The 21,582-nt window shown below is 48.0% G+C and overlaps 1 protein-coding gene across 1 annotated transcript; it reads right to left on the bottom strand.

Annotated features, from left to right (window-relative positions):
• Positions 1 to 1,579: 1,579 nt before the first annotated feature.
• On the bottom strand, positions 1,580 to 20,564 carry LOC132386436 (NACHT, LRR and PYD domains-containing protein 3-like). Its single transcript, XM_059958713.1, has 9 exons — positions 20,465 to 20,564; positions 15,645 to 15,737; positions 14,610 to 14,776; positions 13,522 to 13,693; positions 13,381 to 13,431; positions 5,519 to 7,265; positions 3,131 to 3,217; positions 2,801 to 2,971; positions 1,580 to 2,641 (listed from the first exon to the last, which is right to left on the bottom strand). Exons 1-9 carry the CDS (start codon positions 20,562 to 20,564, stop codon positions 2,470 to 2,472), a joined length of 2,760 nt encoding a protein of 919 aa, XP_059814696.1. The 3' UTR covers positions 1,580 to 2,469.
• Positions 20,565 to 21,582: the final 1,018 nt, after the last annotated feature.

Below are 21,582 nucleotides of genomic sequence, written 5' to 3' on the forward strand. Positions count from 1 at the left end.
AGTGTGTAGTGGGACGGTAGGAGGAAGCTTAAACCAGTGTAGGTTTAAAATGTGTAGATGTGTAGGGAGCTTCACCCCGTTTTGATTGCTTCTGTTCCATTCTCTTGTTCGCGACCTTTGTGACTGAAGATCAGATATTATACAGTATATGAGCTTCTAATCCCTTTAATCGGTTTTATCTGTTAGTGCAAGTACAGCGAGCAGGAAGGTCGTGTTCAGGATAGTGTGCGTATCTGGGGTGCGAAGAAGCGATGGTCAGCCTAGATGGGGATGAGGAGTGAAGGGGTCTTGGAGACCAGACACTACCGGACTGATATCCCTTCAACCTGAGCCAAGATGCTGTTGTCCAGTGTGAGGAGATCAGACCCATTATTGCAGTTCACCGGGTGCGGGAGGCAGCAGTAACCACTGTTTCTCCTCTAATGAGACTCAAGTCCGACAACAAGACCAGAAGATACTAGAAGATTTATTGATTTCATCATGACAAATGTAAATTCAACAATGTGTGAGCTGCTGACGTGCAGGAATAAATAAGCTGATTCCGATTCACTCACAGTCACGCACAATTAACTGATCGGCGACCGTCAGTCTGTGTCGTGGAAACCATGATTATAAAATCTCACTTCGGGACCGTGTCCGAGATCGCTGCAGATCCAGGGTCACTCTTGAGGTATTTGTCAATTTCACATCATTTCTCGGCCCGACTTCCGATGCACTGTCCTCAGCGAAGTGAGCAAAAGGATTCTCTCCCGGGATAATCCCACCCCGGAACACTGATGTCCCAGAATGAACCCCGGCCCAGGGTCTATTCCTGTCTGTATAATTCCAGGCACACCAGTTGGGGGAGCTCCCGAACCCGGTCATGACCTGGATGCAGCGGCGCTGGACAGGAGGCAGAATTGCGTCACTGCAGGACCGCTTCCGATGTCACAGAGCGCGAGGCTGGAACCAGTTCTGTTAGAACCGTTGGGAATTAAATCTGGAGCTTCATGCTCTGGCTCACCCGGGGAGTGGGTGGAAGGAGTTTCACTCTGCGTCCGAGGCGGGGTGTGTGTGATGGTACGCTGCGGAGGGAAGCTTCACCCCGTGCGTCATCCGGGGAATGTGAGGTAGGGTGCTGCAGTGGGAGATTCACTCAATGTCTGACCCTGTGAGCGTATAATGTGAAGCTGTGGACTGTGGAGGGAGATTCACTGAGTCTGATGTGTCGAGTGTATGTTTAAACGATGCGGAAGGAGCTTCACTCTGTGTCTGATACGGGGTGTATTTGATGGGATAAAGAATATGATTCTAATCTCGTTTGTCAGTTTTTTTCTGTGGGAGCAAGCTGGGGGCTAGGGGTCCATGATAGTGCGAGTATTCTGCGAGGAAGCGATGGCCAGCCTGGATGGGGATGGGGAGATAGGATATCCTGGGGACCAGACTGATATCCCTCAGACTGGAGCCGAGACGCTGCTGTACCGGTGTGAGGAGTTCAGACCCATTATTACAGTTCACCGGCTGCGGGGAGGGGGGGGGGCAGCAGTAACACCAGGTTACTCCTCTAATGACACTCAAGTCCGACACCAAGACAGGAAGTTACAGGTTTATTGATTTCATCATGACAAATGTAAATGAAACAATGTGTGAGCTGCTGACGTGCGGGAATAAATAAACTGCTCCCGACTCACTCACAGTCACACACAATTAACTGACCGGCGACAACAAGTGACAGTTTGAATAAACATCCGGTCTCTCACCGTCACTCTGCATCGGGGAACCGAAGATTATAAAATCGCACTTCAGGGCCGTGTCCCAGATCGCTGCAGATCCAGGGTCACTCTTGTGGTATTTGTCAATTTAACATCATTTCTCGGCACGACTGTCGAATGCACCGTCCTCAACGAAGTGAGCAAAAGGATTCTCTCCGGGGATAATCCCACCCCGGGACACTGATGTCCCATACTGAACCCCGGCCTCCGGACTCTTCCTATCTGTATAATTCCCCGTGGGTCTCACGTGGGGTGTATTGAACCCGCACATCCGGCACAAGATGCTCCGCTGGACAATAGACGGATATACGTTATTGCGGGACCGCTTCCGATGTCACAGAGCGCGGGACTGGAGCCAGTTCCGTTAGGACTGTTGGGAATTAAAAGGAAGGGCGAAAGTTAAAGGGAACGGCGCGAAATCGCCAAGATGTCCGCATCCCGCGGGCGGGGATGTTCACACATTCAGATGTTCACAGATCCACTCTCAGTCCGGGTCTGACTCCCTGCAGAGATCTCATTTCCTTCCTCCCAGTCTCACTGAACCGATTCCTCCACAGTCTGAAACAGATGGGAGAATAAAGATGAAATAAACAGATTACACAACAGTGTTAGTAACAGGGGACCGGGTTTAATGTTTCAACAACACTCACAGACAAATATCACCAGAAAACCTGCGGATCCGCTGATATTTTATCACATTGAACATTAACACAAACACTCACAGGATCCGCTCCAGACTCGGGAGGGTCAGTATGAGGCGGCGGACAGCGGGGACAGATCGGTCTGTCAGAGAGTTGCAATACAGGCTCAGCCACATCAGTGATGGATTTGTACCGAGAGCAGAGGCGAGATCTTCGGTTCCAGAATCTGTGAGACCGACACTGTACAGCCTGGAGATGAGAGAGAGAGTGAGGGTGAAGGACACAGAGATAGACAGGAGATGGTACAACTCCCCCGTGTTTATCAGTAACACAATTATTGATCACGTTAATGTTCAGTGTCAGACACCCAGAAACTGTAAACACAATCTCCCACAGTCTGGTACTTACTCCAGTTTCTGTATTTTACACTCCGGGCTCCTCAGAGCCGCAGACACCAGTTTCACACCTGAATCTCCCAGGTTATTACCACCGAGGTCCAGCTCTGTCAGTGATGCGTTTGTACTGAGAGCGGAGGCAAGATCCTCGGCACCAGAATCTGTGAGATGGACACCCCTCAGCCTGGAGATGAGAGAGAGAGTGAGGGTGAAGGACACAGAGATAGACAGAAGACGGTACAACTCCCCCGTGTTTATCAGTAACACAATTATTGATCACATTAATGTTCAGTGTCAGACACCCAGTGACTGTAAACACAATCTCCCACAGTCTGGTACTTACTCCAGTTTCTGTATTTTACATTCCGCATTCTTCAGAGATGCAGACACTAGTTTCACTCCTGAATCTCCCAGCTGATTCGCCCCGAGTCTAAACAGAAACAGACAGATTGATGAATAAAGTGATTCAAACCGTGGGTCTGAGGGAATTTCTCTCACTCGGTTATTTCAGGAAACATTAAACCCTTCAGTAAATCACTGATCGGAGTTCAGACTGATCAGTGTCAACGTCCCTCACTGTCCAGCTCCAGGCGATTCACCGAATGTCAGTAGTTTATTCTGTCGGTGTGATCGTGTACACTCCACGCATTTTGTCCCATTCCCTGATGGTTATAAAAGTGTTCCTGACGTGAGACGGTCGGAAGGGGCAAGGCCGAATGGTTGAATAAAGACCCACAGTGAGGAAGATTTGTGATTGGGAAAAGTCGATTAGATTAGTTTAGATTCAACATTGCTCTTATTGTGCTGAGTACAACACAAAGCCAACGAAATGCAATTAGCATCGTAATTAGAAGTGTAAATTGTTGCAACTGCGAATAAGAAGTAAGTGCTACAGCACACAAATATAAAAGAACTGAGACAGTACAATATGGGTGCAATATTACTTAGATCTGTGCTGTGAGGTTCAACAGGGTCACAGCCTCAGGGAAGAAGCTCTTCCTGTGCCTGCTGGTGCGGGAGCGGAGGCTCCTGTAGCACCGACCGGATCGGAGGAGAGTCAAAAGTGAGATGCATCTTTGATAATGCTTTCTCCCTGCCCAGGCAGCGAAAATGGTAGAAGTTCTCAATGGTCGGCAACTGGGTGCCGATAATCCTCTGGGCCGTTTATACCACCCGCTGGATACGGGACAATTGTCATACCAGACTGAGATGCAGTTGGCGAGTATGCTCTCAATTATACAGCGGTAAAAGTCCGTCAGTATCCTGCGACAGAGGTGAGCTTTTTTGATCAGGATGGAGGAGTTCAGGGACCAGGTAAGATCCTCGGAAATGTGGACACCAAAGGAATCTGAAGCTTGATACACGCTTCACTACAGTTCTGTTGATGTAGATGGGGATGTAAGTGTGGCTCCTAGCATGCCTGAAATCGACAATAATCTCCTTGGTATTCTGGGTGTTAAGGGCCAGGTTGTTGTCAGCGCACCACGTGGCCAGGTGCTGGACCTCATCCCTGTAGGCCGTCTCTGATCAGACCAACCACCGCTGTGTGGTCTAAGAACTTGTTTATGGAGTTAGAACAATGTACAAGAATGCAGTTATAGGGAGTACGGAAGAGGGCTCAGCATACAGCCTTGAGGACCGCCGGTGTTCAAGGTGAGAATGGAGGAGGAGAGAAAGTCTAATTTGACAGATTGGGATCTGTTAGTCAAAAAGTCCAAGGTCCGATTCCAGAGCCATGAACAAGCTGGCGAAGGTTGGCAATCAGCTTGGAGGGGATCACAGTATTGAAAGCCGAACTAACGTCAATGAAAAGCACTCTGACGTAAGAATTGGGGTTGTTCAGGTGTGTCAGGGAAGAGTGAGGTGCCGTGAAGATGGTGTCCTGTGTTGACTTGTTGGTGCGATAGGCAAATTGATGGGGTTCCAGGGTAATGGGCAGACAGGAGTTCAGAAGCTGGGAGACGGTGGAAGAGACCCCACCTGAGGTAAAGGGATAGGGAGAGAAAACCTGCAGGAGGAAGAGGAACGGGGAACAGAGATTCAACAGCAGGGAGGGGGATGGGGATGAGAGGTCCCACAGGATGAAGGGAAATGGGAATAAGCAGTCCCACAGCAGTATACCGATGGGAAAAGATAATCCAATAAGATGAGATGATCCAGAAATAGATTGTACGGGAGGGGTGTGTCTGAACTGAGTTCCACAATCGGGAGAGAAGATGCACCCATTGGTTCTGGGTATCTGGTAGTGAGCACAGTCACACAGGTGGACTGATGGTGATATCACATACGGGGAAGGTCAGGAGAGGACAATCTCACAATGGTATTTCTTTCCTTCTCACTAGGACAGTCTGCTGACGGTCTCTTGTCCCTCAACAGGAAGGGGGTGTGAAGCTCTGACCCACCTGCTGCAGTCAGTGTCGGTCTGGGAGTCAGTAACAGTGAGAAGGAACATTGTCAATGGACGTGTCACAGGCAGCGAGAAACACGGCCATTCCTGTGATTTACTACCATTAAACCAATGGCTGTTGTTCATGATCTGATGAAGTCTCCAACATCCCTTCACAAGGATCCACAGAACCCTCCCGTCCTTGGGGATACACTGACTGGCGCCCTTGGATTTGTCACAATTCTTCACAATCTGATTTACTGCAGATTGTTGTCAAATTCCTTTACATTGAATCAACACAATGAGACAGTTTCACAGTTCAGAGTGAGAGATAAGTCTAATTACCTCAACGTTTGGCACTTGTGCAGCCCGGGTCCCAGTCGCTGGATTCCTTCAAACTGAATGTGGCAGTTCCACAGGTTGAGGTGTTTCATTGTATCACAGAGTCCGATGACATGAGACAGGACCGCGCAGTCAATCGGGGTCAGTGTCATTCCACTGAATGACAGTTTTTCTACAGACCCCAGTGCGGCCTGAGCCAGTCCACGATTCTGAGACTCAAACAGGTAGTGCAATGTGTTCAGGAGGCTCCTTTTACCAGCTTCACTCCCTGTGTTTCCACTCTGACGTTTAACCTCCTCCTTCACCCAGTCAATCACCCGGCAGGTTGTTTCATTGGGAAATGGACCCAGAAACTCCTCCAGGCCCCGGGCTGTCATTGGGTTGGAGAGACCAGCAACAAAACGGAGAAATACCTCAAATCGCCCATCTGTTGTGTTGTGGGCTTCAGTGAGGAATTTCAGGATAGCCCCGGGATGTGGATTGAGGAATTGTGCGACTGCAGCTGCAAACTCTTGGACGGTGAGGTGTGGGAATGTGTACACCACGCTCCGGGCAGAATCCTCTCTCTCCAAAAGCTCCATCAGGAACCCGGACAGGAACTGGGAAGGCTGCAGATCGTACTTGATCAAATCTCCATCTGTAAACACAATATTCTTCTCAGACACTCCCATGAAGGCCATCTGACCAACCCTGAGTAACACATCACGGGGGTTCTCAATCTCACGGCCGTGGTTTTTCAGGATGTTGTAAATATAGTAGGAGTACAGTTGGGTGATGGTCTTGGGAACTCGCTGCAGGTCCCTGACTCTTTGTGTGAAGAAGGGACCCAGTGCCAGAGCAAGGATCCAGCAGTAGGAGGGGTTGTAGCTCATGGTGTAGAGGATCTCGTTCTCCTTCACGTGGTTGAAAACAGCTGCTGCCACCGTCTGATCGTCAAAATGTCTGATGAAATATTCCTTCCGTTCCTCACCAACAAATCCCAGGATTTCAGCCCAGACACTGATCTCAGCCTTTTCCAATAAGTGTAACGCAGTGGGACGGGTGGTCACCAGCACTGAACACCCTGGGAGCAGCTTGCCCTGGATTAAACTGTACACAATGTCAGACACTTCACACCACCACTCGGGATCTGGGCACTGGTGCTTGGGTTCTGTATCTCTCCGACTGTCAGCAAAATCGATTCCGTGTTTGAATTCATCCAAACCATCAAATATAAACAGCAATCCCTCTGGGTTCTTCCAGACCTCTCTCAGGATATTCCCAAAGTAAGGATACTGATCCAGAATCAGTTCCCTCAGGTTTATTCTCCCCTTAATGGAGTTCATATCCCGGAACTTAAAACTGAAGACAAACTGAAATTGTTGGTATATTTTGCCTGTGGCCCAGTCGTAAACAATTTTTTGTACCATTGTTGTTTTCCCAATCCCTGGGACTCCGGTCACTGTTGCCTTACATCCGGGAATCTTTTGGCCCCGTCTGCTACGTGAGTAATTTCTCTGAAACAGATGTCTGGTGCTGATTTTCTCCAGCTCTCCGCGGAGATGTTTTTCTCTCCACTCCTCGTGGTCTCTGCCTCTTGCCAGCAGCTCATGTTCCACTAGTCTCCGATCTCGAACAGTAGAAATGACCGTGAGCTCAGCGTATCGATCAACCAGCTGGAAAACCTTCACCTTCTCCCTCATCAGGATGGTGTTCACTCTCAGTGTTTCAGTTTGTGCCCGCAGAGTCTCCTTGTGTTTCTGTTGAACATCTTCCATGGGAACAGACAGCAGACAAACTGTTAGATGCCTCAACTCAGAACTCAGTATTTAAGCACACAAGAGTTAGCTCAGAGCCCTTGCATTGATTGGATTCATCAATGGATGCTCGTACAATAAAGTAAATTTAATTAACAGACCCCTAGCTGGTCAAAAACCAGATCATCACATCTCCACATTGTGAAGGTGAGTTTTTCCCTGGTAGTTTACTGACCTCCGACTGTCCCGTACCGGACAATCTCTCACTACTGTCACAGCTGTCATTTTTTCCTGTGGAAGAAACTTTTAATCCCCAGTGTTGATGTGGCGTATCGAGATGGAGAAGAGGGTAGAGGGCATTCTGTCAAAGGAACAGGTCGGGGAATCACAGCTCCCCCTCCCCTCCCACCATCACTGATTCAAAATACTGATCAGCACGTGCACGGTGGGTGTGTGGTTGGGGTGCGTGGGATCTCAAAGTGCGTTCAAATCCTGTCTTGGGTGCGTGGGGTTTTGCACTGTGTTTGGCCTCTGCCAGGGATGTATGATGATCACACAATGTGTAAGACCCTGTCAGGGATATGTGGGGTCTCACAGTGTTTCAGGACGCTGTGTGGGATGTGTGGGATCTCACAGTTTTTCAAGACCCGGCCAGAGTTGTGTAGGGTCTCACAGCGTGGCTGGAACCTAAACAGGGGATTGTGGGATCTGACAATGTGTAAAGACCCTGCCAGTGCTGTGTTGGTTCTCACAGTGTGTCAGAACAATGTCAGGGGAGTGCGGGGTCTCAGAATATGTCACGACACGGTCAGTTTTGTTTGGAGTCTCAATGTGTGTCAGCGCCCTGACAGAGGTGTGTGGGGTACCACCGTAGGTCTGGACCCCATTAGGTGTGTGTGGTCTCTCACAGTGTGTCGGGTCCCTTTCAGGGGTGTGTGGGGTCTGACAGTGTGTCGAGTCCCTAACAGGGGAGTGCGGGGTATCACAATGTGTCAGGACCATAACAGGATTGTGTGAGGTCTCACAGTCTGTTAGGAACGTGTCAGGGTTGTGTTTGTGGAATCACAGTGTGTCAGGAAACTCCAGTTGTATGTGGTGTCCCACAGTGTGTCAGGAACGGTGAGGTGTTTGTGGGGTATCACAGTGTGACAAGACCCTTTCCAGTGTGTGTGTGGCCTCACAGTGCGTCAGGACCGTGTCAGGGGTGTATGGGATCTCACAGTCTGTCAGGACCCTGCCTGGGGTGTCTGGGGTGTCACAGTGTGTCGGGACTATGTCAGGTGTGTGTGGGCTCTGACAGTATGTCAGGACATTTTGTGGGACATGTAGGTCTCACAGGTTGTCAGGACCCTGTCGGGTGTGTGGGGTCTCACAGTGTGTCAGGACGCTGTGTGGGATGTGTGGGGTCTCACAGTTTTTCAAGACCCTCTCAGGGGTCTGTGGGGTCTCACAATGGGTAAGGACCATAACAGGGTTGTGTGAGGTCTCACAGTGTGTCATGAACCTGTCATGGTTGTGCTTGTGTAATCACAGTGTGTTAGGAAACACAAGGGGTGTGTTGTGTCTCAGTGTGCTAGGAACTGTGGGGTGTTTGTAGGGTATCACACTGTGTCAGGACCCTGTTTGGTTTGTGGGGTTTCACAGTGTGTCCGGATCTATGAGGTGTTTGTGGAGTCGTACAGTGTGTGAAGACCCTGTCAGCGGTGTGTGGTCTCACAGTGTGTCATGACCCTGTCAGGGGTGTATGGGATCTCACTGTGTCAGGACCCTATCAGGGGTGTGTGGGGTCTCACAGTGTGTCAGAGCACGGTCAGGTTTGTTTGGGATCTCACAGTGTGTCGGGACCCCGTCAGGTGTGTGTGGGATCTCAGTGTGTGTCGGGTCCCTGTCAGGGATGTCTGGGGTCTCACAGTGTATCAGGAGACTGTCATTGGCGTATGGTATCTCATAGTTTGTCACTATCCTGCCAGAGTTGTGTGGGGTCTGACAGTGTGACGGGAACCTAACAGGGGTTTGTGGAGTCTCGGAATGTGCAAAGACCCTGTCAGGGATGTGTGGGGTCTCACAGTGTTTCGCGACCATGTCAGTGGTTTGTATGGTCTGACATTGTTTCGGGACCCTGTCAGGGTTGTGTTGGGTCTCACAATGTGTCAGGACCCCATCAGGTGTGCGTGGGCTCTCACAGTGTGTCAGAACTCTGTCAGGTTTGTGTGGGGTCTGGTAGTGTGTCGAAACCCTAACAGGGAGTGCCGGGTCTCACAATGTGTCAGGACCCCGTCAGGGGTGTGTGGGGTCTCGCAGTGTTTTGGGACCATAACAGGGGAGTGCGGGATCTCACAATGTGTAAGGACCCTGCCAGGGGTGTGTGAGGTCTCACAGTAAGTCAGGAAGCTGTTTGGTGTGTGGTGTCTCACAGTGTGTCCGGATCTATGAGGTGTTTCTGGGGTCGTACAGTGTGTGAAGACCCTGTCGGGGGTGTGTGGGATCTCACAGTGTTTCAAGAAATTGCCAGGGTTGTGTGAGGTCTCATTGCATGTCAGGACCCTGTCAGGGGTGTGTGGGTTCTCACACTGTTTCAGGAACCTGCCAGGGTTGTGTGAGGTCTCATTGTATGACAGGACCCTGTTAGGGGTGTGAGGGGTCTCACATTGTGTAAGGACCTTGTCACAGGTGGAGTCTAAAACATGAAGGGTATTTAAGAGCCTCTTCGATAGGGACATGGATGAAAGAAAAATTGAAGTCTATAGGGTTGTGTGGGTTTTGTACTTTTTTAAGGGGATATAGGTTAGCACAACATGGAGGGCTGAAGGGCCTGTACTGTGCCGTAGTGTTCTGTGTTTCGATGGTTCTATGTTCTATGGTGTGTCCGGTCTCAGTGTGTCAGGACACTGTCAGGGGACTGTGTGGTCTCACCGTGTGTCAGGACCCTGTCAGCGGTGTGTGGGATCTCACAGGGTGTCAGGACCCTGTCAGCGGTGTGTGGGATCTCACAGTGTGTCAGGACCCTGTCAGGGGTGTGTGGGGTCTCACAGGTTGTCAGGGTCCTTTCGGGTGTGTGGGGTCTCAGTGTGCCAGGAACTGTGAGGTGTTTGTAGGGCATCACAGTGTGTCAGGACCCTGTCACGGTTGTGTGGGGTCTCAGTGTGTCAGGACCCTGTCAGGGGTGTGTGGGGTCTCAGTGTGTTAGCACCCTGTCAGGGGTGTGTGGGGTCTCACAGTGTGTCAGGACCCTGTCAGCAATGTGTGGGGTCTCACAGTGCGTCAGGACCCTGTCAGGGATGTGTGGGGTCTCACAGTGTGTCAGGACACTGCCAGCAGTCTGTGGAGTATCAAAGTGCTTTAGGACCTGTGAGGTGTTTGTAGGGTATCACAGCGTGTCAGGATCCTGTCGGGTGTGTGGGGTCTCACAGTGTGTCAGGACGCTGTCTGGGATGTGTGAGGTCTCACAGTTTTTCAAGAGCCTCTCAGGGGTCTGTGGGGTCTCACAATGGGTAAGGACCATAACAGGGTTGTGTGAGGTCTCACAGCGTGTAATGAACCTGTCATGGTTGTGTTTGTGCAATCACAATGAGTTTGGAAACACAAGCCGTGTGTGGTGTCTCAGTGTGCCAGGAACTGTGAGGTGTTTGTAGGGCACCACAGTGTGTCAGGACACTGTCAGGGGAGTGTGGGCTCTCACAGTGTGTCTGGTCCCTGTCAGGGGTGTGTGGGGTCTCACAGCGTGTCGGGACCATGTCAGGGCTGTGTGGGTCTCAGAGTGTGTCAGGGCCCTGTGAGGTGTATGTGGGATCTGGCAGTGTATCGGAAGCAGAACTGCGGAGTGCGCGGTCTCGCAATGTATAAGGACCATAACAGGATATTCTGAGGTATCACAGTGTGGTAGGAATGTGTCAGGGTTGTGTTTGTGGAATCACAGTGTGTCAGGAAACTCCGGGGGTAGGTGGTGTCTCGCAGTGTGTCAGGAACGTTGAGATGTTTGTGGGGTATGAGAGTGTGACAAGACCCTGTCTGGTGTGTGTGCGGCCTCAAAGTGTTTCACGACCGTGTCAGGGTTGTGTGGGGTCTCACAGTGTGTCAGGATCCTGTCAGGGGTGTGTGGGGTCTCACAGTGTTTCAGGAACCTGCCAGGGTTGTGTAAGGTCTCATTGTATGACAGGACCCTGTTAGGGGTGTGTGGGGTCTCCCAGTGTGTCAGGACCCTGTCAGGGGTGTGTGCGGTCACACAGTGGGTCAGGACCCTGTCAGGGGTGTGTGGGGTACGATCTTGTCAGGGGTGTGTGGGGTCTCACAGTGTGTCAGGACCCTGTTAGGGTTGTGTGGGGTCTCACATTGTGTCAGGACCCTGTCAGTGGTGTGTGGGGTCTCACATTGTGTCAGGACCCTGTCAGTGGTGTGAGGGGTCTCACATTGTGTAAGGACCTTGGCACAGGTGGAGGCTAAAACATTAAGGGTATTTAAGAGTCTCTTCGATAGGGACATGGATGAAAGAAAAACGAAGGGCTATAGGGTTGTGTGGGTTTTGTATTTTTTTAAGGGTGTATAGGTCAGCAAGGCTGAAGGGCCTGTATTGTGCTGTAGTGTTCTGTGTTTCGATGGTTCTATGTTCTATGGTGTGTCCGGTCTCAGTGTGCCAGGACCCTGTCTGCGGTGTGTGTGATCTCACAGTGTGTAAGGACTCTGCCAGGGGTGTGTGGGATCTCACGGTGTGTCAGGACCCTGTCAAGGGTGTGTGAGGTCTCACAGTGTGTCAGGAACCCGCCAGGGTATGAGGGCTCTCACAATGTGTCAGGACCTGGCAGTGAGTGTGTGGCACTCGGCACTCGGGTGAAACGGGGAGCTTAGGAAAACATTGCTTGTTGGAATGTTTACTTTAGAGAACGTGACAGTGGGAGAAATCATTTTCTTCAATAATCGGAGAGAGATCTGTTCTGTATTCAGAAATAGATGTGGGAATTTTCCTGCTGTGATTGTTCCCTCAGCAAACAGCATGAAGAACAGTGAAGAATAAGTTTGCAGGGGAATTGTCGAGAATTCCCAAATCGTTAGCGCAGGGGAACAGAATGGTTTTATTGTCTGAATGTAGACAGGAAAAGCATTAACACAGATGACAGAAACGAGAGCAGTTTGAAAACATCCTCCGGTGCCGTTTGAATATTAACATCTTTGGAATTTGTTCTTGGAAATGAGATAGGCCGAGTGAGGGTTGTGGTCTAGATTCTTTATATTTCTTTTCAAGGGCTTTGAAAAATCAGTTAAAACATGGGCTACTGTAAGATTAATAATTTTGACGATATCTGTTTTCAATACGCTGCCTCCTCTGGTAAATGTGCTGTTGAGTAATCCAACTCGCAATATTATTTATTGAATTTTCAGTCCTCTCCACCTTCCTTGCCGCAATCCCACAACCCTCGGTTTTTCTGTCCTAATTCCCATTTCTCACCCCTCCACAATGTCCATCACACATCACATCAATTTCAGCTTCTGTGGACTGTGCTGAGGATTTTGACCCCATCACACCCTTAGTAAAACAATCTCCTGATGGAATTCCCAGTATTACTGAGTGGGATATTAAACTGAATAACTGCAGCAGTGTTTGCAGGAAGGGGGCGCAGAGGTGAATATAGTTGTTTTCATATGGTGCTTTGGGGTTGAACAGGCGAGTTGGCGTGCTACCTGCTTTTCTCATTAAATTGTCGTTGTTATTCTGTGACGAGAACTTCAATGGACTCCCGGTTCTAAAACTGATTTCCTTTAGGATCTGAGGGAATTAAGATGAGGGCTGTATCGGGGATTGGGTGGCTGTAGGGAAATGATTTCAATTTTCAGAATAAGACATTTCCTATAATTTCGGTCCTCAGATTGCCCTCTTCTCCATTCTGACTTGGGTGGAGGGATCTGTATTTGCGGGACACAGAGAGGAGTGATCCCTTTCAGCAAAGCCCCCATCTCTCTGCTTTGTTCCACATGCTGTCCCGTGAAATCTCTCCCTCCAACCAAACATTTGTCCCTGTGTCTCACTCTGCGCTGTGTCACGGTGGAACATTTACCTGATTAAATCCCCGTGGCTCAACAACGACATGGCCCTACACAACATCAACCTTCAGTGGAAACAGCGGTTTCTTCACTTACCTTTCAGCTCACTGGGAATCTCCGGTACGGGTCGATGGACCGGTACACAACCTGTTCAGATTTAAAATAATTTCACACGTTTCAATTCCTCAAATGTCATGTCTGAATCCAAAATTAAATTATTCTCTGATACTCTCTCACCATGTTCCTGTATTTCTTTCAGTATTTTGTCAAACTTTGGGACGCCAATCCGCATTTTCACAAAGGTTTCCCACATCACCCTCCGGGCGCGGGAGCCTTTCTCCATCACCAGGCTCAGGAGGAGTTTAGAACTGTCCGCCCGCTCTCCCTTATCAGCGAGATCAGAGATTTTCTGTGAAGAGTAACAGTGAACGTATTGGGGACTGACAGATTCACACAGAGAATGAGAAGTAAATGATGTGCTCTGTAACGGGATCACACTGAGCAGTCACCCGGATGGGTGCTGATCCTGTCTGGACATGGACTGTACATTCTGAGTGCAGAGTACACGGAGGGACATTCACCGTGAACCTGGTCCACCAGTCAACGAGATCCTGGCTGGTCTGTGACCTCTTCATTGACGTGGCTCCAAATCCATAAGTAATTCCTCACCAGATCTGACCGTGTAAAGCAGAAATCAGAAAATAATGATCACAGATGAAGAAAGAAATCAGGAGGGTTTTTGCATCAGCGTGAACAGTCTCGGAGAAGTTACAGAAAAGATGATTCATCTCCTCAGTCCGCCAGTGTCCAACATGACAGCGGATTACCGGCTGACACCTGATGCCTTTCCTTTGCCTTTTCCAGTGGAGGTTTATTCAGTGATTACACATTACAACATGGCCGTATTCCCCGATCGACACTCTTTGCAGTTACAGATTGTAACACAATCATCTCCACCCAGAACAGAACACACTGGAGCTCCTGTGGCACCCACAGATGATGTCCCGGTTCTCACTGTCAACCTTCCATCACGCCGCACGGTCTTCCCTAACCGAAACCTCCTGTCATATTTCCATTTAAAACTGTAAACCCAGACAACTGTTACTTGCTCAACTCACTCTGAACATAGAGCAGCCACCCACCGGTCCGCGGGGTCTTTTCACCCCTTTCTATCACTGGTTCAGATTCACATGTTTCTGATTGCAGGTACGGTATTTATTTCCCAGTCATTCTTTTATCTAATTTAATATCCGATGAGTCAGAAATCGGACACCCATCAGTCCTGTGATGTATGAAAATTCAAACCCATTCTCCCTCCCACTCACCCGATGTTCCTCTCCGCTGAACTGATTCTCGGCCGTTAACGCCAGGCTCACTCCCTGCACCCCTCCTTCCATCGCCTGCTCCAGCCTGTCCTGGTAGAAGTCCGTCAGCTGCAGCAGCTGGAAATCGTCCCAGCTTGCCAGGAGCTCGGTGATCGCTGAGCTCGGACCTGTGAAGGAAAATGAGGAGCATTAAATAAATGGCCGGCCCCATGTTGGGCAGTAACTTTCTCTCTGGAAACTAAAGATGGTGTGGCAGGTCACCAAACACAGTGTGAAATAAGTACGGTAGGTGTAGAGAGGTCCGGAGACGGGAGTCAAATAGAGAGCGTTCAGAGATCCGGTGGTGGAGAGGGGGACGGGTGGTGAGCCGAAGGTGGGATAGAAAGAGGTTAGGGAGAGGGAGAGGGGGAGAAAGGTAGTGGAGGGGGAAGGGAGTGGTCCGAAAGACGGACAGGATAGGGGAAGGGAAGGAGGGGTGTGACGGAGAGGGGGGGAAGGGAGGAGGGAAGAGACGGAGAGGAGAGGGGGAACGGAAGGGTGGGAAGAGACGGAGAGGAGAAGGGGAAGGGAGGGGAGGGGAGAGATTGAGAGGAGAGGGAGAGGGTGGGGAGAAAGAGAGAGGGGGAAGGGATAGGTGGGGAGAGATGGAGAGGAGAGGGAGAGGGTGGGGAGAAAAAGAGAGGAGAGGGGGAAGGGAGGGGTGGGGAGTGACGGGGAGGAGAGGGGGAAGGAAGGGGTCGGGGAGAGAGGGAGAGGAGGTGGTAGGGATGTGAGGGGAGTGAGGGAGAGGAGCGGGCGAAAGGAGGGTTGGAGAGAAATGTATAGGAGAGGGGGAAAGGCAGGTTGGGGAGAGATGTATATGAGAGGGGGAAGGGAGCGGTGGGGAGAGATGGAGAGGGGATTTTACTCCATCCACGTGTGTCTGTTCCCTTAGGGATGTTAACTCCTCATCTCTCTGCTGATTTCACAAATATTTTGTGAAGTGCAGACACTGCATTAAACCCAGATACAGAGTCAAGGCAATTGCCGACATACCAGTGACCTTTCCTGATGTTGACTTCATTGGAACTCCTCCATTACCCGCCCGTTCAGCCATGTTGAGGACAGTTGTGGTGAGATTTTGCTGCGCTGTATCAAACAGAATTAACAGTAGAGCATCAGGCATTAATTGAAATATAAAGGAGAACACTGTTTCATTGTTAAGCAGAACGACACACCTCCAAACATCTTGGGCCTATCCACTGAAGACTTGATATGACCTAATGGACCTGCGCCCATCCACCCACAATCACAGAATACCCATTTCCCCTCTGTCCCTAGATTGTTCACCTTTCTGGGATTCCCTGGAGTATCTACTCGCTGTATTGCAGGCAACTCCCTTTAAAGAACCAATCTTGTGTCCTCGACTGTGAGTGATTTGTCAATGGAATGGTGAGGCAGATTGATCGGACAACACCCTCTGCTTTGGTCCTCCTACCACTGGTGGCGCTCTAGTGAGTAATGGATAGCTGTTACAGCAGTGTTCGGTGAAGCATTTCTGCTGACCAATGGGACGTCTCTTCCTCTCGTCACTGGTTTATACAGATTTCTCAGTCACACCTGATTCTCACCGTCTCCCTTCAGTTTAACATCCCCTGGCATTGACACCTATGGCAATATATGTGGATTGAGTCTACATAGAAATACCCTACATCCTGAACAATGCAGTCTTGTTCAATGAACAATGTATCCTGAACAATGCAGTCTATAATCTTTTCTAGCATCTTGTCCAGAAACCACATTTTCTCTGGCAGGATTTTAAGATCATTGTTAGCACCTAATCTCCGGTCAAGATTTATTTTTGCATTAATCTGGCTATTATCAGATAGTTACATGGCACTTTGTTAAACCCAATGCAGACCCAGCATACATCAAAAACAACAAGTTGGCAAAAACAGATTGACAATAACTAAAGCAAAATGCTGGAATTATTGAACAAGGCAGATGGTACGTTGATACTTTGAGTCAAAGACCGTGTAATCAAAGCTGAGCCTATCTGTATCAGCCATGTATCTGCTCACTGTCTGAGTTGTAAACTGTGTAGCGTATTTATTATTTTCTTATGCTGTGGGGTGGGGTAGGATGGGGTAAAAGTGAAGGGAATCAGTTGCATATCTGTGCTTTGTTCACAGCTGGGGACTGACGGATGTCATACCTTTTATTATTATCCACTCAAACACTCTGAACTTACACTCGGGTGGACTTCAGTTCCATCACTACAAGATTGTATGTTAACTGATTTATGGACAATAGACAATAGGTGCAGAAGTAGACCATTCGGCCCCTCGAGTCTGCACCGCCATTCTGAGATCATGGCTGATCATTTACTATCAATACCCACTCCCTGCTTTGTCCCCATATCCCTTGATTCCCCTATCCATCAGATATCTATATAGCTCCTTCTTGAAAGCACCCAGACAATTGGCCTCCACCGTCTTCTGAGGCAGTGCATTCCACACCTCCACAACTCTCTGGGAGAAGAAGCTCTTCCTCAACTCTGTTTTAAATAACTGACCTCTTATTCTCAATCCATGCCCTCTGTTACTGGACTCTCTCAACATCTGGAACATATTTCCTGCCTCAATCCTATCAAATCCTTTAATTATCTTAAACGTTTCAATCAGATCCCCTCTCAATCTCCTCAATTCCAGCATGTACAAGCCCAATCTCTCCAATCTCTCTGCGATTTCTAATAAAAGATCAAATACACCAACCTTTACAATCACCAACTTTTACAATCGCTATTGGAGTTGAGGACACGTCATACAACCATAACAAATCCTTGGGGGTCACGAACAATGACAAATTTGTTTGGCTACGCTCTCAACAAATGTTTCTCAATCTGATGATTATTTTAAATATAAGGCCGTAAGATCTAGGAGCAGAGGTAGGTCATTCAGCCCATCCAGTCTGCTATGCTGTTCAATCATAGACTGATCTAATTCTTCTAGTCATCCCCACTTCCTTGCTTTCACCCCATTTCCTTTGATATGCTGGTTAATCAATAACCTATATATCTCTGCATTAAATGCACCTAATGACATAACCTCCACAGCTGTTCGTGGCAACAAATTCAATAGATTTACCACCCTTTGATTAAAGTAAGTTCTTCGCATCTCTGTTCTAAATGGATGTCCTTCAATCCTGAAGTTGTGCCCTCTTGTCCTAGAATCCCTTGCCATACCTAATCTTCTCAGACCTTTTGACATTTGGATTTTTCTATGACATTCTCTCCCTCATTCTTCTGAACTCCAGGGAATATAGCCCAAGAGCAGCCAGGCGTTCAATATACGGCAACCCTTTAATTACTGGAATCATTCTGGAGAATCTTCTTTGAACCCTCTCCAATGTAGGTGTATCAGTTCTAAATTAAGGAGTCCAAAACTGCACACAATATTCCAAGTGTGTCTCACGAGTATCTTATGGAGCCCCAACAACACATCCCTGGTCTCATATTCTATACCTCTAAAAATGAATGCTAACATTGTATTTGCCTGCTTCACCACGGACTCACCCTGGAGGTTAACCTTATGGGGTATCCTGCACAAGGACTCCATGTCACTTTGCATCTCTGCATTTTGAATTCTCCCCCCCCCCCATCTAAATAACAGTCTGCCCATTGCTTCCACCAAAGTGTATGAGCATACACTTTCCAACATTGTATTTCATTTGCCACGTATTTGCCTATTCCCCTAATCTATCTAAGTCTATCTACAGACTCTCTTATTCCTCAACACTACCAGCTCCTCCACCTACATTTGTTTCATCGGCAAATTTAGCCATTAATCCATTAATCCCATAGTCCAAATCATTGACATACATCTTGAAAAGCAGCGGTCCCCACATTGACCTCTGTGGAATTCCACTGGGAACCGGCAGCCAGCCAGAATAGGATCACTTCTTTCCCACTCTCTGTTTTCTGCCGATCAGCCTGCACACTCAAATTCCAATGTGAACTCGATCATATTCTGATTATTGTTCCCTAAGTGTTCCTTAACCTTAAGCTCCCTTATCACTTCTGGATCATTGCACAACAGCCAATCCAGCACAGACAATTCCCCACTGTGCTCAACAACAAGCTGTTCTTAAAAAAAAAATCCCTTTGACATTCTACCATTTCTCTCTCTTGAGGTCCAATACTAACCTGGTTTTCCTAACTCACTTTCATGTTAAAATCCCCAATGATTATCTTGATATTACTCTTCTGACAGGCCTTTTCTATCTCCTGCTGTAAATTGTAATCCACATCGCGGCTGCTGTTTGGAGGCCTGTATACAACTGCCATTCGGGTCCTTATACACTTTCCATTTAACTCAACCCATATCGACTCTACACCTTCCAATGGTAAGTCATCCCTTTCTAATGATTTAATATTAGTTCTTATAGACAGGGCCATATCACTCCCATATCTGCCTACCAGTCTATCTTTCTGATACACAGTATATCCTTGGACATTCAGTTCCCAATGGCAGCCATTCTTTAACCAAGATTCAGAGATGGACACTACGTCATAGTTGCCAATCTGCAGCTGAATTTCAAGATCATCCATTTTATTCCTTATGCTGCGTGCATTCAAGTACAACACTCTCAGTCCAACATTTGTTGCTTCAGTTTTAATTGCACCATTACTCTATTGCCTGTAACTCATGCCACTGACTGTAAGCCTCAGCTCCTGCCTGTCATTTCTATCATCTCTAATGCAGATTATCTTCGATTTATTTCTGTTCTCCCCTTCCTCAGCCCGATCACTCCGGTTCCCACCCTCTGTCAAATAGTTTAAACCCTGCCGAACAGCACTATTAACCCTGGCTACTCAGATAATTTGACTTCAGGTGTAATGCGTCCTTTTTGTACAGGTGGTCCCTTCCCCAAAAGAGCCCACAATGACCCAGGAACCCTAAACCCTGCCCCCTACACCAGTTTCTCAGCCACGCATTAATATGCCGGATCATGACATTGTCATGGTCCGGTCCATGAAATCGGCATTCCGGTTCACCATCCTGTCCAAGTTCCTTATTCCAGGTTTTCCGGTTTCCCCCAGCATTGGGTTCTTGTGTGAGCTGACTTTGTAAACAGCTTCAGGATTCAGCCTCTGGCGGCTGGATTATTCCTGCCCAAACCCCCTGCCCCTATCCCTTCCCTTCACTTTCCTCTTAGTGCCTCGCCTTGCCTCGCTGTTCCATGCCTGGAGCCTAATTAATTAGTGAATTATTAACACTATTAATAGTAAACAGTAATAGGAGATTTTAGAACTCTATTAGGACACGATGCTGTGCCCATTTCTATTTTTAAACTTTCAATGTATGATCGAGTAGGGACAAGTTTTCAAGACGTTCCTGGACTCCTAAAATAACTTCGAAAACCACCAGATCTCACTGTTTTTAAAAGCAAACCTCACTGAAATTTGAACACCGCTTGCAAATAGAATGATCTCAGTGAACAAATATATAATCGTCCCTCACACCGCAACATCTGGAGGTGATATCCTTCTGTTTACAGTAAAACCTGTAGAATAAGGCTACTTGGCCCATCCGGTCTGATCCAACCTTATTCTCCTACATTCTTCCTTAAACCCTCAATCTCCTTACAGTCAAGAACATAAAAGTCTCAGCTGTATCACAATAACATCCTCCAGCAACCCATGTAGCAACAATTTCCACAGATTAACCATTAGCTGAAGACATTCCTCTCATCTGAGTTTTAAAGAGAAGTTTCTTTATTCTGAAGGTGATACCTCGGATTTCAGACACTCTGACCAATGGAAATATCCTCTCCATGCCCATTCTATTCAGGCTGTTCAATATTCAGAGGTTTACGTAGGATCGCTCCCAGTCCCGTCACTCTGAACTCCACTGAGCACATGCTCAGAACCATCAAACGCTCCTCATAGTTGAAGCCTGTCATTCCTGTCATCATTCTTATGAACATTGTTAGCAACACCAGTACTGAACACATTTTCAGCAATAACAGGCAAATCGGTACCAGGATAATTTACGGGAAACAAAAACGGTTATTATTTTATTGTTCTCGAAACATTCCAAAAAGAGCACCTACGTACAATTATCAGGAGATTTAAATCATTCCAGAGTGAATGTAATTAAAAAAGTAATCTGCAATTATTTGAAATGGTCAGCAGGTAAGGAACAGCTGTGGGGAGAGCAACAAAGTAACAATTCAGGTTCCAAACTTTCGTTGGAATGGCTTCAAACATTTACTGCTTGTAGTGTGGACCTCCACTTTCTCAAATCTATTTGTAACAAACTAGTGCAAGATCTTAGCGGGCCATCCCAGCTCCTAAAATGTTGACTATTTACTGTTCTTTATAAATTCTGCCTCGCCTGTTGAGTTCCTCAAGCATTTTGTGTGTGTTATCTTGAGTTTCTGTTTCATCTCCTCTTCCTGACAGACAGGTGACAGTGGGGAGAAATTTCCACATACGGTTTGAACACTGGACCGTGTCTATTTCTACTGTTATAAAAACAAAACAGCCCATTTAATCTCAGCATTTGGAACTGGAGCTTATCCTATCCTCAGAATAGCAGTCTTTGCTTCCAAAGGAACTTCAGAAACAAATATCTGAGCCCGGAAGGAAAACATCCATTCAACACCTAAGAAAACTTGGTGGCCCAACCCTCGGCTCCGTTTTACCTGGGTCAAAAACTGTGGTATCAGGATCCAGATCTGCGGTAAAACAGGAACGGGAGACAGGATCACGTGACCCATGAAGATTCACCCACCTGAACCGGTAATTTTGCTTCTCACCCCACAAGCACTACCTACCCACCGCTGCATTTTCCAAATTATTTCATATTTACACCAGCTACATTTTAATAAAAACATATTCCCTCTGTATCTTCCCCGGTCCCTTCACTCCATCACCGGGTCACAGAGTTACCGGTTCAATTCACATCCCGGTCCGACACACAATTCAGAC

Source organism: Hypanus sabinus, unplaced genomic scaffold (assembly GCF_030144855.1).
Source record: "Hypanus sabinus isolate sHypSab1 unplaced genomic scaffold, sHypSab1.hap1 scaffold_1158, whole genome shotgun sequence".
Lineage (NCBI taxonomy): Eukaryota > Metazoa > Chordata > Chondrichthyes > Myliobatiformes > Dasyatidae > Hypanus > Hypanus sabinus.

Excerpts from the sequence above, each read along its gene's own strand:
- LOC132386436 (XM_059958713.1), bottom strand. The coding sequence starts at position 20,564 with ATGATGACAGGAATGACAGGCTTCAACTATGAGGAGCGTTTGATGGTT. Across the intron at positions 15,738-20,464 it reads GGGACTGGGAGCGATCCTAC|CGCAGCAAAATCTCACCACA; the intron begins GTAAACCTCTGA and ends TGTTTGATACAG. Across the intron at positions 3,218-5,518 it reads CACAAGTGCCAAACGTTGAG|ACTCGGGGCGAATCAGCTGG; the intron begins GTAATTAGACTT and ends GTTTCTGTTTAG.